Raw genomic sequence first — 16,929 nt, forward strand, 5'->3', positions numbered from 1 at the left:
TAAAATCCCATAAGTAATTGGTATAAGTTATTATGATGCAATATTTTAAAATTCATTAAAATAAAGCATCAAAGAGGGGCTTGAAAAATATTATTATGTACTTTAAATGTATTTAATGTGTTGATATAAATATTATAAGTTTAATTCAGATTGCTACCAGAACACTGAAATTGAGAAGCCATACCTTGGCCTATAGAGTATTACAGACTTTCATTGTATAGGAATGGAGACCACATCTGGTTCACTTTAAGAGTGATGTTGAAGGGCTTGTTTATAGTAACCTTTGACCTAGCCTTGAAAGCCTGAATTCCTTTGAAGACTCACATTTCTACAGGCAATTATTCATTACATCATGTATATAGAAGTTCTTTGTCTCACATATCTTGCCGCCAAATATAACGTATGACTTTAATCATAGATTTCAAATGATGCTAAGTAACTCCCCTTTTTCTAAGATAGCCACTTATTTTAAAGTAAGGCAATCTTATGTATACTCCCCTCTGTAACTGAATTTTAAACCCATAAAACTGATTGTAGTTTAGAATTCGTGGCCAATACCTTTAACATCAAAAATGGATAACAACTGGAAAATTGCTCTCTGTATTGGACAAAGAATGTTAAAGACATTTGTTATTACCAGATGGATTGTTATGTTTGAATAAACATAAGTTAACTGCAAGATATTTGATTCGATTGTTATGAAAACTGATATGTGACAAACAAAGATTTCACGGAATGCCAATTTCCTACACAGTGTATGTGTGTTTGAATATAAACATGGTATTGAATGGAGCATGTGTGTATTTGAATGTTGGTGTTTGAATGCAAGCGTGCATTTGTCTGTAGTGTATACACACACACACACAGATAGATACACACCCTGACATACATGCAAATACACAGACACACAGTTACACATATTGGCACATAGTTACACACACATATATACTCAGGTTCACACTGACATAGATACATAGACATACAGACATATACACAGACACATTCAGGTGCAAACTGACACACAGACACATACACACACTGATATACATACATGCACACACATAGGAGATACAGGCACATGCATTGACATACATGGAAATATACAGACACGGTTACACACACACACACACACACACACACTGACACCCAGATACACGCACACAGAGATACACACTCAGGTGCAATCTGGCACCCATATATACACAGATACACACACTAACACTGATACATACACACACACACACTGACATACATGTAAATATACAGACACACTGAAAGATACAGACACACACACACACACTCAGGTGCACATTGACACAGATACATACAGACACACAAACAGATACACGTAAAAACTAAATATAAATAAAATATATGTGTAAAAATGTAGAAAAACAACAATAAAGTAATCAATTCTATGGGCAGATTAACACCAAATAAACACAGCTTTAGTTGAGAATCTCAGAAAACAAAGAAAGCGTGAGCGCTCCAGCAAAATATATATCTATATCTATATATATATATATATATATATATATATATATATATATATATATTATGTATTGCACTAACTAACACACTTTAAAAAATAAATGCAAACGACCGAAAATGGGCCATGCACATAATAAAATATAAGACAGGCTATGCAAGATAAAAACGTACACAACATGGACAGGCAGCGCCAAATAGAAAAGATATGCATTACAACAAAGTTACCAAAACAAACTAACAATCTGTTTAAACATTTAAATAGAGCCACAACTAAAACTAAAATAAATGGGGAATATCAACTAAGTAGTGAAAATGATTGTGGACAAAAAGTGTACAAAAAATCAAAAGCACAGACACTAGAAAACCATGAACATAAAAGCTGCAGCACTGCTATAAAAAAAAAAATCAAAGAATAAAACAATAACAAAAACATACACTCAGGTGCACACTACCAACCAGATACAAACAAACACATAGATACACACACTGATAGATACATAGATACAGACAGACACACACACATTTAGGTACACAGATACACACACTGATAGATACATAGATACAGACAGACACACACACACATTTAGGTACACATAGATACAGACAGACACACATAAACACTCAGGTACACATAGATACAGACACACTGACACTTTTTTTTTAACCACCCTCCTGTTTCTTACCTTTAGGCTGCAGGAGGGTGGACTCTGCTGGCTGGGGCTGATGTGAGTGTGGGTCTGACTCTGTCCTCCTCTCCCACCACCCTCATGTTTTTACCCTTAGGCTGCAAGAGGGTGGACTCTGCTGGCTGGGGCTGATGTGAGTGTGGGTCTGACTCTGTCCTCCTCTCCCCCCACCCTCATGTTTTTACCCTTAGGCTGCAAGAGGGTGGACTCTGCTGGCTGGGGCTGATGTGAGTGTGGGTCTGACTCTGTCCTCCTCTCCTCCCACCCTCATGTTTTTACCTTTAGTCTGCAGGAGGGTGGACTCTGCTGGCTGGGGCTGATGTGAGTGTGGGTCTGACTCTGTCCTCCTCTTCACACTCCCCAATGCTTCCTCCCTGTTTCTTACCTTTAGGCTGCAGGAGGGTGGACTCTGCTGGCTGGGGGCCTGGGGCTGATGTGGGTGTGGGTCTGACTGCCCTCCTCTCCTCTTCACACTCTCCGGTGCTTCCTCCCGCGCGGGTGTTAGCTCTGCTAGTGCCAGGATCCTTAAAGGGGCCCGGACTAGCTATTAAAAATCCACGGCACTGATCGGGCCCCTTCAGAGATATGCCCATCGGGTGGCCCTAAGTGCATGGGCCACCCGATGGGCCCCCTCAGGTAGTTCTGCCACTGCCAAAACACATGTATATAGCGATAACTGCTATATATATGTATGCACATTGGGAATGGAGGGCCTGGGTGCCTGGGCCCCCCAGGACCGCCGGGCCCATGACAACAGTCATGGTTGTCACCCCCTGATGGCGGCCCTGCTTGTAGGGTTGTCATGGGGTAAAGCATCAGAGGGGAAATCTGAGCTCTTGGAAGATTCCCACAGAGATGTATCTACATCATAGACATAGTCCTAAATTAGAGGGGCAAAGGTTTAACAATAATTTGAGTCAGTATTACTTTACTGAGAGCGTAGTGAATGCTTGGAATAGCCTTCCAGCTGAAGTGGTAGGGGTTAACACAGTGAGGGAGTTCAAGCATGCGTGGGATATGCACAGGGCAATCCTAGATATAAGAGACTAATGAAAGTATGTAGAAAAGTGGGCAGATTAGATGGTTCTTATCTGCAGTCACATTCTATGTTGCTAGGTTTCTATATGTTTAGCGTCTTTCCATATTATGTCTGACCAAGGTGGGTCAGACCAAGAGTTAAATTCATTATCACTTAGAGGTAGAGGAATTAGATTCTTCTAAATAATTGTTTCCACTTTGAAGCAGTGATTTGTGATTGTTTGTCGTGCACACATTCAGCATTCAGGAAGTGAAAATTAGAAGCTTTATTCTCTTTATTGTTACACGCCTTTTTCAATCACTCATATTAAGCATATAATTGACGTTACATTCCAAAATGTAAATGCATTCAAATACTATTAACCTTTACGTTTTTACACTTATGGATTATAAATACAACAAATTACAGTTCAGTTTCAATGATTTTCTAAAACGTCAAGTTGGGTATTTTTTGATTATGCACTGCGTGGTTCATTTGCTTTTTCTCTTTTTATAATTGTAATTGTTCCATCTGGGGTGCTAATTATGGTATACTGTAAATGTATTTCTCAATACTCTTACATAGTGTGTGTGTATGTTTCCTTTGATATTCCAGGATCTAAACTGATAACACAATACATTATAAAACTCAACGGGACTTGGAAGCTTAGCAATCAGTCATTGGCCACTGGTTGCATCCAAGATGAAGTGTTGTATATACAACTGCTAAAGAATACACACACACACACACACAGCTAAAAGACCTTATTTGGAGGATCCGCACTCCAGTTTTTCTAACTTGGAATTTTCACTGCTGGTCATCATGCACCCATGTCCCATCTGGGACATTATTGAAGCCAGCCAATGTAATTTACCCCCATCAAACCATATATTTTGGAAACTAAGACACCCTAGGGCAGGGGTAGGCAACCTATGGCACTAGTGCCATGCACGGCACTCGAGGTGTCTTTGCACGGCACTCAAGGCTGCTAGAGCCAAACGTACTCTGGCCTATCAGGAGTCCCAGTAAAACTTCAGATATCTGCTAATATGAAAAGGTGGTGAAGGACAATCCTCAATTTATGCATTGCAGCACATGGAGGAAGTGATCTCAGATCACTTCCTCCTAGCACTTGTGAATGGGAATCCACACTGTAGTAGAGCAGCCCTCGACAGCTATCACAGCTCCTGTCCTTGACTTGTACCTGGCCAGCCTGGTCCCCACTGGAATCCAGGGAACCCACCCACACTGCTAGATATACACAGAAATGCAGAATAACTCTCCCCTCATACAAATAATATGAACAGCCCACACACACACACACACACACACACAACACACAATCCCCACAAACGCAACACCACTGACAATCCACATACATGCACACAACACCACATGCAACATCTCACATGCAATACCCCAAACAGCCCCCACACACTACCAAACACACAGGGCTCGAGTCCTGCAGGAACGCGTGGGAACGGCGTTCCTGCACTTTTTTCATGGCAGGAACGCCGTTCCCTTTGCTCCTGCAGGCCCAGCTGGTGCTCCTCCTGAGCAGAGCCTTCACTATGCAAGCGAGCGGCATCGCATAGTGAAGGAGTCAGGACTTAGGAGCGGACGGAGGACTTACTTCCGGGTTGCTCCTCCTCCGAACTCCCCTGCCCTTTGCGTACGCGGGAGTGTCATGACATCACGCGGAGGCGGAGTCACGGCATTGTGTCGGCAACACTAGGGTGAGACCGTGACGGTGAGAAGGAGGGAGAAGAAGCCAAGCCAGCCAGCACCCCTGAGGCCAAGCCAGCCCTGAGTCTTCAGAACTGTAAGTACATTTTATAAGGGGAGCTACTATTACTTGTTTGATGGAGGCTGGGTGATTGGAGGGGGGGGGGGGTAGGGTGGATGGAGATGGGGGCTGGGTGGTTGGAGGGGGGGTAGGGTGGATGGAGATGGAGGCTGGGTGGTTGGAGGGGGGGTAGGGTGGATGCAGGTGGAGGCTGGTGGTTGGAGGGGGGGTAGGGTGGATGGAGATGGGGGCTGGGTGGTTGGAGAGGGGGGGTAGGGTGGATGCAGATGGAGGCTGGGTGGTTGGAGGGGGGTAGGGTGGATGGAGATGGAGGCTGGGTGATTGGAGAGGGGGGGTAGGGTGGATGGAGATGGAGGCTGGGTGATTGGAGAGTGGGGGTAGGGTGGATGCAGATGGAGGCTGGGTGGTTTGAGAGGGGGGTAGGGTGGATGGAGATGGAGGCTGGGTGATTGGAGAGGGGGCTTGACCCCTGCAAACACATAATGTAACATATCCATCCACACACAATTCCACAAGCAGCCCTCATACACAGCCCACATTCATATGTATCATACACGATACCATAAACTACTAATGAACATATACAATATAATAGCTCATATACGCACAAAAACAACGATACAAAGCAATTACAGTAAAAATAACACAAGCAGAATAAGGCAGCATACACACCTAAATTTAAAAAAATAGGATCGGCACGCTACGGGACATCACAATCCTATATCGGCACAGTGCTGCTAAAAGGTTGCCTACCCCTGCCCTAGGGTATTTCAAATGGTGGTATTTTAACACTTTCCAAGCACTAATTCTACCACCAGTCTTGGTCAAACATTTGGGTAGTCTTTTTTTTTTTGTGTTATTTTTCACACACATTCTACTTTACGCATGGATTTTCAGCTCCTGTTATGTGTTACTGCCAAAGAACACCCCAATATGTGTTGAGCAACATCTCCTGAGTACAGCAATACCACCGATGTACAGGGTGTCAGGTTGTCTGGGGGCTAGAATACCTTATTTGGAGAGTGCACATTCCAGTTTTCCAACTTGGAATTTTCACCGCTGGTCATCATGCACCCATGTCCCATTTGGGACATTATTGAAGCCATCCAATGTAATTTACCCCCATCAAACTATATATTTTGGAAACTAAGACACCCTAGGGCAGTGATGGCGAACCTATGGCACGTGTGCCACAGGTGGCACGCCGGGCCTGCTCTGTTGGCACGCGGCCAGAGGTCGCCAGGAGAGGGGTCCGCTGGCTGTCTGCAGAGTAGGCACCTGCCTGCCCGAAATGGCAGGCGCCTACTCTGCTTCCGTGTCGGGAGAGCAGGGGGAGGGCTCTAGGAAGTAGCTCCCCTGTCCTCCCGCGTGATGCTGTGTGGAGCATTGCCGTGCGTAACCATGGAAACGCTCCACACAGCATCGTGCGGGAGGACAGGGGAGCTGCTTCCTAGTTGCCAGAAACCCACTTACCACTGTGTCCCCTCCCCCCCCCTTCACCAAAGGTAGGAGGGGGGGATACAGAATTAATATTTTTTTGTTTTTTTTTGTAATTTATTTTTACCCCTACCGCCCACCCCCCACACACACTGCACCTCTCAATGCAGTATGTGTGTGTATTTAGCGGACTGTGTGTGTGTGTGTGTGTGTGTATTTAGCGGACGGTGTGTGAATGTGTTCTGCAGTCTGTGTGTATGTATTGCATTTGTTGGAGATACTAATAAATATAAGCTGAATTTTATCTATTTATATCATTATTTAAAATTTGTATCATTGAACTCTGTTGTGTTCTTTTTTAAAACAAAAGTTAATTAGTTCGGACAACTGTACAAGTTGTTTTTTCTAAACTTAAACCTCCGTATTCAGGTTTAATTACACACAGGCACATACATACTGACAGACATGCACACAGACACACACACACAAGACACACATACAAAGACATACATGCATACAAACAGACAGGTACACATACAGACAGACACACACATATACACAAAGACACATACACAAATACAGACACACACAAAGACACATACATACAAACACACACACACAGTGACCGGGGCAGTCACTTCCTCCCAGCAGTGATGTCATCACAGGGGGCTCGGTCGCACTGTTAAAGCGCCCAGCGCTGACCAGGCCCTCTGAAAATCCATCTCCATGGACCCCTTGAACGGCAGCCCCAGAGGTTTGTCGTGCGGGCCGGTGCAGCAAAACATGGCGTCCGCAGGGCGGCCAGGCCCCCTGGAGTGACGGGCCCAGTCGCAGCTGCGACTCATGCGGTCCCTATATGTACACCAGTGACATGCACTAATTCTACCACCAGTCTTTGTCAAACGTTTAGGTAGTAATTTTTTTGTGTTTTTTTTCACACCTTATACTTTAGGCATGGGTTCTAAGCTCCTGTTAGGTGTTACTGCCAAAGAACACCCCAATATGTGTTGAGCAACATCTTCTGAGTACAGTGATACCACCTATGTGGTTTGTTGGGTTTTTTGCGGGGTGCAATGCCAAGCTTCTGGCATGTGTTTTTAAAATTTGACATATCTTTTTTGGTTATCTTCTATTTTGTCAGGGTATTTATATCGGCAGACATTTTGTGCTATGATAGAAATTAAAATGTATATTGTCAGAGTCACTCGGAACAGAGCAGACTCCATTTTTTATTTTCAGACTAACAAAAGACACAAGATTTCTATCCCTTCTGTAAAACTAACCACTTTGCCAGAGCTAAAGGAATGCTTAGTATAAACAAACCTGTTGATGAGAACGGGGGATGGACAGACTGTCTAAATGCTAATGGAATATGATCAATTCTAAACCCAGACATTTATGACAGAGAAGATTAAATAATTTAATTTTACTTTCGATATTGTATAACGTCCCATTGTAAGTTTAGGGGTCATACTTAGTTATAACTTAGTTATAAGTTATAAGCGCTACGGAATCTGTTGGCGCTATATAAATGGCAATAATAATAATAATAATAATAATAACTGTCATATCAGAAATTACAGCAGAAATTGGAGACACAGAGTCTGAAGAAAGCCCAAAGAAACTCTTTTGAAGTGACAGAAAACTTAAATTATGAATAACCATAAGGATAAGCTAAATGACGTCAAAATAGCCACCAGGAAAAGTTAACTCTTTCCTGGATAGGTATGTTTAGTGGGACGAGACTGCCCTCTATAGACCAAATACTTAAAATTGTTATCTGGAAGGTAACCACACCTCCAGTGTTTCTCTTGGTCTATCACCTAGTGAATTTTCCTTTAAAAAGTTACGACAAAGGGAAGAGAGAGGTATGCAGAGAAAGCAAAGGTATGCAGAGAAAGCAAAGGTATGCAGAGAAAGCAAGAGAGTGAGCAGTCGGGGGCAAGGCAGGCGAAAGCAGGCTAAGAAAGAAAAGCAGAGAGCGAGAAAGAAACATTCCTGGACACTTAGCTACCCAAGAACATCTGATGAGAACATCTCTTTAATTGGTAAATATACTGGCTTCATTTAATTAATCTAATTTAATTAAAAAAATTCTAATAGCATGATATATGACTGGATAAATCACGATCAGATTTCGATATCTAGAAATCTTAGTTAACTAAGAAGTATATATTTATAACCATTCCATGCTGCAGATGGAATTAGAATAAGTATGTATTTATGTGACATATCATGTTAGCATATCGTGATATTTATCCAGGTGTATTGATTTGCTCTAAAATAAGATAAAATATCTGTTTAGGCAAGTTAAAATTCTGCTTATAGAACATAGTAGATTACTCTTATTGGATGGTTCCAGGAAATGACTAGTGAACTGGTTTAAATGTTATTTTATTTAAAATCACATGAGAATAGGTCTTAATTACTTAAGAGGTCTAGCCAGCATTGAAAGGGCTATTTTAACTGTCAGCTAAAGTTTTATGGCTTTATGCTGCAAACTGTGTGAAACTTTTTCTTTGTCTCTGTGAAAGACAGTCATAAATCTTGTCTTGACAATTAAGGCTGTTAACCATTGAAAAATGTTTTTGTATTGCCATTGTATTGCATATCATGTTATACTAAATATTGATTGATTATTGTCACGGATGTTACATATTATTATTATTTAAATTGTCACAATAAATTGTATCTATTTTTATAACAAATTGTGATTTTATTTATATGGAATACATTTCACTTACACGATAACGATCTTTGGGATCTGAGAATTGAAATAGTGGGCAATTCTCAACTGTTTACTATTATTATACCATAAATATCCCCACAATTTGGGGGCCTTTTTACATATCCCAAAAAAATTTCTTGCTATGAGCGTGCATATATTTGAAAAGTTGACACCCCACAGTATTGTATATGGAGTGTTTTGATGCCTTTGATGCAATCGTTTTAATCAAAAAATTGCAGAAAATGTGTGGTGGTAATTTTTCAATTTTCATTTTTACACATACATTTGTGTGTGATTTAGGGGATCCTGTTGTTGCTTATTGCAAGAAATCACTCCAGGTTGTTTTCTGCAATTCCTCCTGATTACACACATGCCCCCCATGCATAGGTTTGACAGGATATTTAAATGGTTCTGTTACAATTGTATGACTTGTAATTTGAGTTGAAATTCAGAGTATTTCTTCTGATAGGTCTATCTTTAGTTTGGGGCTTATAACGCACCCCGGTTTTATTTATTGCCATGAAAGTGTATATATTTGAAAAGTTGACACCCCGAGGTATTGTATATGGAATGCTTTGATGCAACCATTTTAGCACAAAAAATTGGAGAAAGTGTGTGGTGGTAATTTTTCAATTTTCATTTTTACACACACGCTTTTTGACTGGGATTTAGGACTGCGGTAGTTTTCTGCAATACATAGGGAAAACGTAACCAAAAAACAAAATAAAAAAATTAACGGCAAATGTTAAAAAATAAATAAATATGGACCAGTGTGTAGTATCGTTTGAAGCAGTCCCCAATGCAGAGTCCAGGCTGTCCAGGGCAATCAGGACAGTAATATGCGGTATATTTTCTCTGCCCCCTCTTAAAATAAACTCTGCATCTTTTTGGGGGATTCTGCTTTGCCGCAGTAGGGGGGATTTTTAAAATAAAATGTGTAGCCCCAACTCTGCTCTCTCCCATCACCGGACAGGGAGCAGGTGCATCATGGTACAAAATCATGGAAGGTTTCTTTGGTATTGATTATTTGATTAGAAAAAAGTATAATTATATTTTTATCATCAATTTCACTATCTAAGCAATCACTGTATCTCACTGCTTTTAATGCCCTCATCTGGTGGGTTGTATATCCACATTTTTGGGCATAGAAATTAGTTTGGGTGACAATGTTCCCTAATACATAATTGCCCAGAAACACCTCCATAAACTACTGATGGCTAAATCCTGCGACATCCACATTGATGCCAGGATTTGCACTGAAGGGTGGGATATCTGGCCTCTGGCAATGAGGCACTACCCACTCATCAGCAGTACTGCCAGCTGGAGCAGCACGTCTCCTTCTGGCAGGGGGACTAGCAGGCACAGATACAACATCACTAGATACATCACTAGCAGCAGACACTGTATCTAGTGATGTATCTGAGCACATGACAGGGTCAAAATCAGGGTCGGAGTCAGACATACGCAATAGATGCGTCAGACTAACGCAAGGATGGCATACGCCTCCTCATCGCCATACGACTTCTGTGATCTCTGTGACATGATCACAAACACTTTATTTAGTGATCTGTCACAAAAAAAAACACTTAAAAAAATGAACCCCTAAAAAAATGCACAGTCAGCAAACTAAGTGTTGCTGTTGAAGAGCCGGCGATCTATACAGTGATCACTAGCAGGATAGGGGCTAATAGCTCTGAAAAGAGCATTTGGATCTCACAAAAAAAAACAAATCACAAAAAATATAGTCCCTAAAAAAATGCACAGACAGCAAAAAGGTGCTGCTGTGCAAGAGACACCAATTATAGTGATCGCTGGCAGGATAGGGGTTAATGGCTCTCAAAAGAGCCTTTGGGTCTCACAATTTTACAAATCCCTAAAACCTAAAACTACCTAAATCTCTCTACCTAAAACACTCTCTCCCTTTCTCACTAAAACACAAGTGAAGAGAGGGACGGAGATCCATACTGATCAGATTCAATATTTACTAATATTGACCTGATCAGACAAATAGTTGGAATAAACATTGTTATAGGGGCAAGCTCTGATTGGATGTCCCAAGCCTGCCTCTATGATGAGGCAGGCTAGGGACACCCCCAGAAGCCCCATGTTGCACTGCCTTTAGAAAAGCAGTGCCATCTTGGGAGCCACATGGCTGGGGGCGGGGGGTTTATATATATTTTATTTATTTTATAATTTTTTATTATCTTCGACCCCTAGAGGCATTCAGCACATGCAGAGCATCGGAAGCCTGTCCGATGGCTTCCGATGCTCTGCTTTACTGCTGGGCGCCACATGGAGCAACCCGGAAGTGATCGCTCCAGGGGGGAGCAATCCTCTGGCGTCCGGCAGTAAAGAGAGGTATTACACCAACAGAGCGGCAGAAAGCGATCATGGTCGCTTCTTGCGCTCAAATTTGTCGCTGACGTATCAGGTACGTCCGCAGTCCTTAAGGACTGTTTTTTTGTCGGACGTACCTGATACATCTGTGGTCGGGAAGGGGTGAAATTTGAAATTAATTTTGAATTCTCACTTTAATAAACAACCCTGTATGACTTCAATGGGTGCCAGTGCAATAATCAGTTTTTTCATGCTTGCAGCTTTCATGCCTGGATCTTCATCCACACTGTCAAGTCAATACATCGTTCAAGATCACATGGCAACACATTACCGGAAACTGCTTTCTGCAAAAGGTATTTCTGAATATTAATACAGTGTCAGGTCATTGCATTAAGCCTGCTAGCTCGGAACCCTTCATTTTCCTTAAATTGAATTTTGGAGCAAGACAATATGCCTTATTGAAAGTGAGCCTAGTATTGCTATTTAGAATTCTTACATTTCCTACTGAAGTCTATTCAGCTGTTCTTCATTTATAACAAAAAGCAATGATGCAATTAATGCGTTGGAGAGCTTCTCCTTTATTTATGTGCGGTGAAGATTAGTTTAGGAGACATTGTAGAGATAATCTGTCCCTTTTATGTGCCTAGTGAATGCCTGATTATAATACAACAATCACAAGTTTTCAAACTTTCTGTGAATAAAAGATAACCTTTTTCATCTTAAAAATGATGTATTCTGACTATTCAGAGTCTTCTGTCCCACGTGGCTTACAATATTTAGGCTTTGATTTTTTTCATACCAAAGTTATGACTCGCATGACTTATCAACCACACTGATATCTGGATAAATCTGCTACATGTAGAGTCTGATGTTGAATTATTCTATGAAGAATTAGTTATTTTAGAATCCATTCTCATGTACTTTACATGGTCCCTCTGATAAATTTAATAGGTTTTTTTTTTACAAAAACATATGTTTGCTTGTGTCTTTAGTTGTTTTTGTACACGTTGGAAGAAATGGAGGATTCTCTGATTCGTGTATTTCTTTGAATTACGTAATATATTGAAAATACTAATTATTTACAATGTATTCATTGCACAACATGTCAGTCAACTTCTGCAATGCACACTAGCACATCAAAATCAAGGGAAGTACAATATCTGCAGTCGAAGCACCAGTAAAACTGGTAGAGTTTCCCATAAGGCAGTAATCTAAAAAATATTTAAAATAAATAAATAATTACAATATATATGGGGGAAGAAGGGTACAAATGAAATACAATGCAATCCTGCAATTATTTATCAGTTCCATAAATGCATATTCTTACAGTTAGGAAATAAATATTTGACTCTCATTAGACTGAAGTTAGCAAGACAAATGCACTTTAAGTAACAAAATTACAAGATCTACGATCTCAACTGACTGAAGTGGTTATGGTACCCGGGGGTCCACTGGATTTTGCATCACTACTAAATGGTTTACTCACCATTTAGGGGAGATTCTCAGTGTCCAGACGATATGGCAGAGAAGGAGTTAATCTGCTGCCACATGTCATACTAGTTTCTTCCAGGAATTGGGGCAGTGATTGACTGAGCATAGCACCTCCTCCAACATATTGTCATTGGAGGACAGGCTTCAGGATTGAACATCTTTACTAAATGGTAATTATACAAGCTGCTAGTGAAGCAGGTAAAGTGAGATTTAACCTACCTACACCTACTACTTCTATATTCTATAGGACAAGAGAAAGTACAGAGAGCTGCTCTGTTAAGCTGCTATAAGAATTTTGGGATGGATTTCTTAAAAATATCTACAGGTTGATTTATTTTCAGCAAACCATTTCAACAATTTCAAGATCCTATACAGCAATATAGTTTGGACGGTATCACTGTTTCGAGAGTTCTCTTTACACTAAAATCTTAAAAATTATTATGTCCATATAGATTTAATGGTAACGGTTAAAAACCAATAATAGGAGGTATATCATAATAGAATTAGATTTTTACATCTAAATGGTCACAGGTACCTTGCTAAATATTGTTGTCTTAGTCTGTTCTCTCACCATCTGCTACCTGACCTTCTATTATATGACCCCTGATCAATCGGGTTTTCGCCAGAATCACTCCACTACAACTGCCCTCTTAAAAGTTTGCAATGTCATCCAAACTGGCATGGGACAAGGAAACCTAACTGAAGCTGTTTTCCTTGATTTTGCAAAGGCCTTTGAAACAGTAGACCACGACATTCTACTGCACAAACTCAAAAAAAGGTATGGGTGATAGTTCGCTAACCTGATTTCGATCGTATGTATCGGATCGCTCGCAATATGTGTCCATATCTGACAGCAACTCCCTCTCCCAGTCACGTGTTGTGTTCCCCAAGGTTCCATTCTTGGCCCCCTACTATTAACATTATTTATAAATGCTCTGCCTAATTTCTGCAAATCCTCAAATGTACACATGTACTCAGACAACACAGTAATCTATGCAAGCAAATCCGAGTTACTGCAGCTTGAGGTTGTGCTCCAAGACCAGTTGAAAGAGGTAGAAATGTGGGTCACAAAAAGCAAACTCTTCCTAAACACTGACAAAACTGTCACAATGACCTTTGGAACAGTACCTAAATTACACAAATTACACAATTCCCACCTATCCGTCAAAACAAATTCAAATAACACACTGACCGCAGTCCACTCTTTCAAATACCTGGGTATATTGTTAGACCCCAATCTATCTTTTGACCTCCACATAGAAAAACTTTTATATAAACTTTATTCAAAACTAGGTTCCCTGTACAGAAACAAATCCTGTCTAAGCCCTACAGTAAAGGAAAAGATTGTACAGCAAATGCTGATGCCAATCATTGATTATGGGGATGTAGTATATGCATCTCTACCACAAACCCACCTTAATACATTGTATAACTCGTTCTGCCGATTTGTGCTACAATGTAATTACAGGACCCACCGTTGTGACATGCTAAAAGAATTAAACTGGCTGTCGCTGGAATCCAGATGCATCCTTCATCTTTCCAGTCTTGTGTTTAAGAGCTTTTCTGGGAAACTCCCATCCTACCTGAGCAGAAGGCTCTCCTCGGCTGTTCCCACCTCCTATAACCTCCGATCCAGTACCAGCACTTTATTTAGTCTACCTCAATACAAAAAGAAAGCAGCCCAATCCTACTTTTCCTACAGAGCACCGCAATTGTGGAATGACCTTCCGCAGACTTTCAAATCTTCCCCAAGCCTAAAGTCCTTTAAGAGATCCCTCTTTACATACCTCAAAACAGAATGCACGTGCCATGGTTGATTATATATTTCCTACCTGTTCTATGTTAAATTTTGTATATAATATGTATTAATATTGTTTTTGTATTTTATTGTACCATAATGTAACAATGCAATGTTTTGTGGACCCAGGACATACATGAAAACTAGATAAATCTCAATGTATCTTTCCTGGTAAAATATTTTATAAATAAATAAATAATACATAATTACAATGCCTATACAACATAATTAGATGCATTTTATTCTAAAAATAATTATATTGTTTCCAAGTATTCTATAGCAGGCTTCTTCCTTCCTCCATTCTTGGAAGTAGATAGCCGTTCCAAACAACTAAAGCCATAGAACTTATTATCCAATTCTGGTGACAAAGAAATCAAAAAATCGTGACACTTTCTACATGAATGCTCATATAGTACAAAGTTATTAATTGTGATAAACATGATGAAGGTCACCAACATAATATTTAAAGACATAAATAGAATTAATTACTACATGCATGAGTGCAAATAGCAGCCGTACTATTTACTCAGGTGTCAAATTCAGTTGATATTTGTTTTATATTCTAGATGAAAAAAAGATAGAAATTATTATTATTCTTTTCGAACTTAAAGGGTTAATCCAACCACCATGACTACTTCTTATTTTAGAAGTGGTCATGGTTGTAGCAATCTGTGTGCGCAGTCTTTCTGCTTGAAGTGCTGCCAATTCTAGCATGCCTGCAAGTAGAATCCCAAACTCCATCCAGTCAGTCTCTTGTACACCACCACCACCCTCTGTACAGTACTTCCTCTTTCCCCTCCTCAGTGACGGGGAAGAGGGCAGGCTTTAGTAGCACGATGAGCTGTCACTGTCATACCTGAATGCGAACACCATGTGCATGCACAATGCAGCATTTAGTGGTCCAACAATGCTTCTCTATGGGGCACATTTGCTTGGACCACAAGCATGAAGACATCAGAGAAGGTGGGAACTCAATCATGGAGGACTAGACTGAGTTCCAAGTAATTTTTACTCCTATAGCAGCTTTTAGACATGTGCAATTCGTTTAGTTCCGAATGCCAATTCGGACTAATTTCGGAAATCCGGACATTTGGATGCTTCCATTGATCCCATTCTGAAGAAGCCACTTATGGTGAAACGCGTTTATGGTTATTTAAATCTTGTATTTTAGAACAACAAAAGTCTTTTGGCTACTTTACTGTACCAATCCTCTTTTTATTGCACTCTCTATGCACTTTAATCTTTTTTACTTATTCCTGGCATTTTAACCGTTCCTGGTTACTTTTACTTCCACTGGCAATTTTACTGTTCCAGTACTCCAAGAAATCCTAGGTGGGGATCATACCACCAACGCCTATTCATAGAGCAGTACCTCTGCTCTATCTTTGTGAGTATTATTTTATCTTCTATTTTACTCTCTTAACCTATCACAATTGAGATCACTATCGTTGCTTTTTATCTTTCTATCTTGGAGCTTTGGATCACCAGACGGTGCTGACGGACATACTGCCGCTACATATCCCATAATCGGGGATTATACCACTGTATGCTATCCACGCTAGAGCTGGCCATAGCTCCCTCAAATGTGAGTTCTTTATCTTTCTCTACCTATTGCACATTGAACCACATCAAAATTGAGAGCACTATTGTTGCTTTCTAATTTCTTTTCCGGGTTTTGGACTACCAGACGGTGCTGACGGAGATCCCCTCCCCACATATCCCATAAGTGGGGATTATACCGCTGTACGCAATCCACACCAGAGCTGGCCATAGCTCTCCTGAATGTGAGTTCTCTACTTTTGTTATTTATTGTACCCTGAACTTTACATACTATACCATTGGTCGCCTCTACCTCTCTTGTATTTGCATATACTGAGCGGTCAACACCAGACGCACCTACCTCCACAAAGAACTCTATCAAGTATCCCAGACCATCTACTGGTACCCTAGCAATATTTTACTGGACTATCTACCCTCATTTGGCGCAGCCCTTTCATATCTTTCTCTTTATTTGGATGCTTCTGAATGTCCGAAGTGCCGAATTGCCGAATATCCAAAGTGCCAAAGTGCCAAATTTCGGAAGTGCCAAATTTCGGAAGTGCCAAATTTCGGAAGTGCCAAATTTCGGAAGTGCCA

At 40.7% G+C, this 16,929-nt stretch overlaps 1 protein-coding gene across 1 annotated transcript in view; it reads left to right on the forward strand.

Annotated features, from left to right (window-relative positions):
• The window catches only part of LOC134587457 (spermatogenesis-associated protein 7 homolog), a 222,910-nt gene that overhangs the window by 54,675 nt on the left and 151,306 nt on the right, over positions 1 to 16,929 (forward strand). Inside the window, exon 3 of the mRNA XM_063443834.1 lies at positions 11,765 to 11,857. Coding sequence (XP_063299904.1) covers positions 11,765 to 11,857 — 93 coding nt within the window. The remainder of the gene's footprint in view (positions 1 to 11,764; positions 11,858 to 16,929) is intronic.

The sequence above is a fragment of the Pelobates fuscus genome, chromosome 2 (genome assembly GCF_036172605.1).
Source record: "Pelobates fuscus isolate aPelFus1 chromosome 2, aPelFus1.pri, whole genome shotgun sequence".
Taxonomy (NCBI): Eukaryota; Metazoa; Chordata; class Amphibia; order Anura; family Pelobatidae; genus Pelobates; species Pelobates fuscus.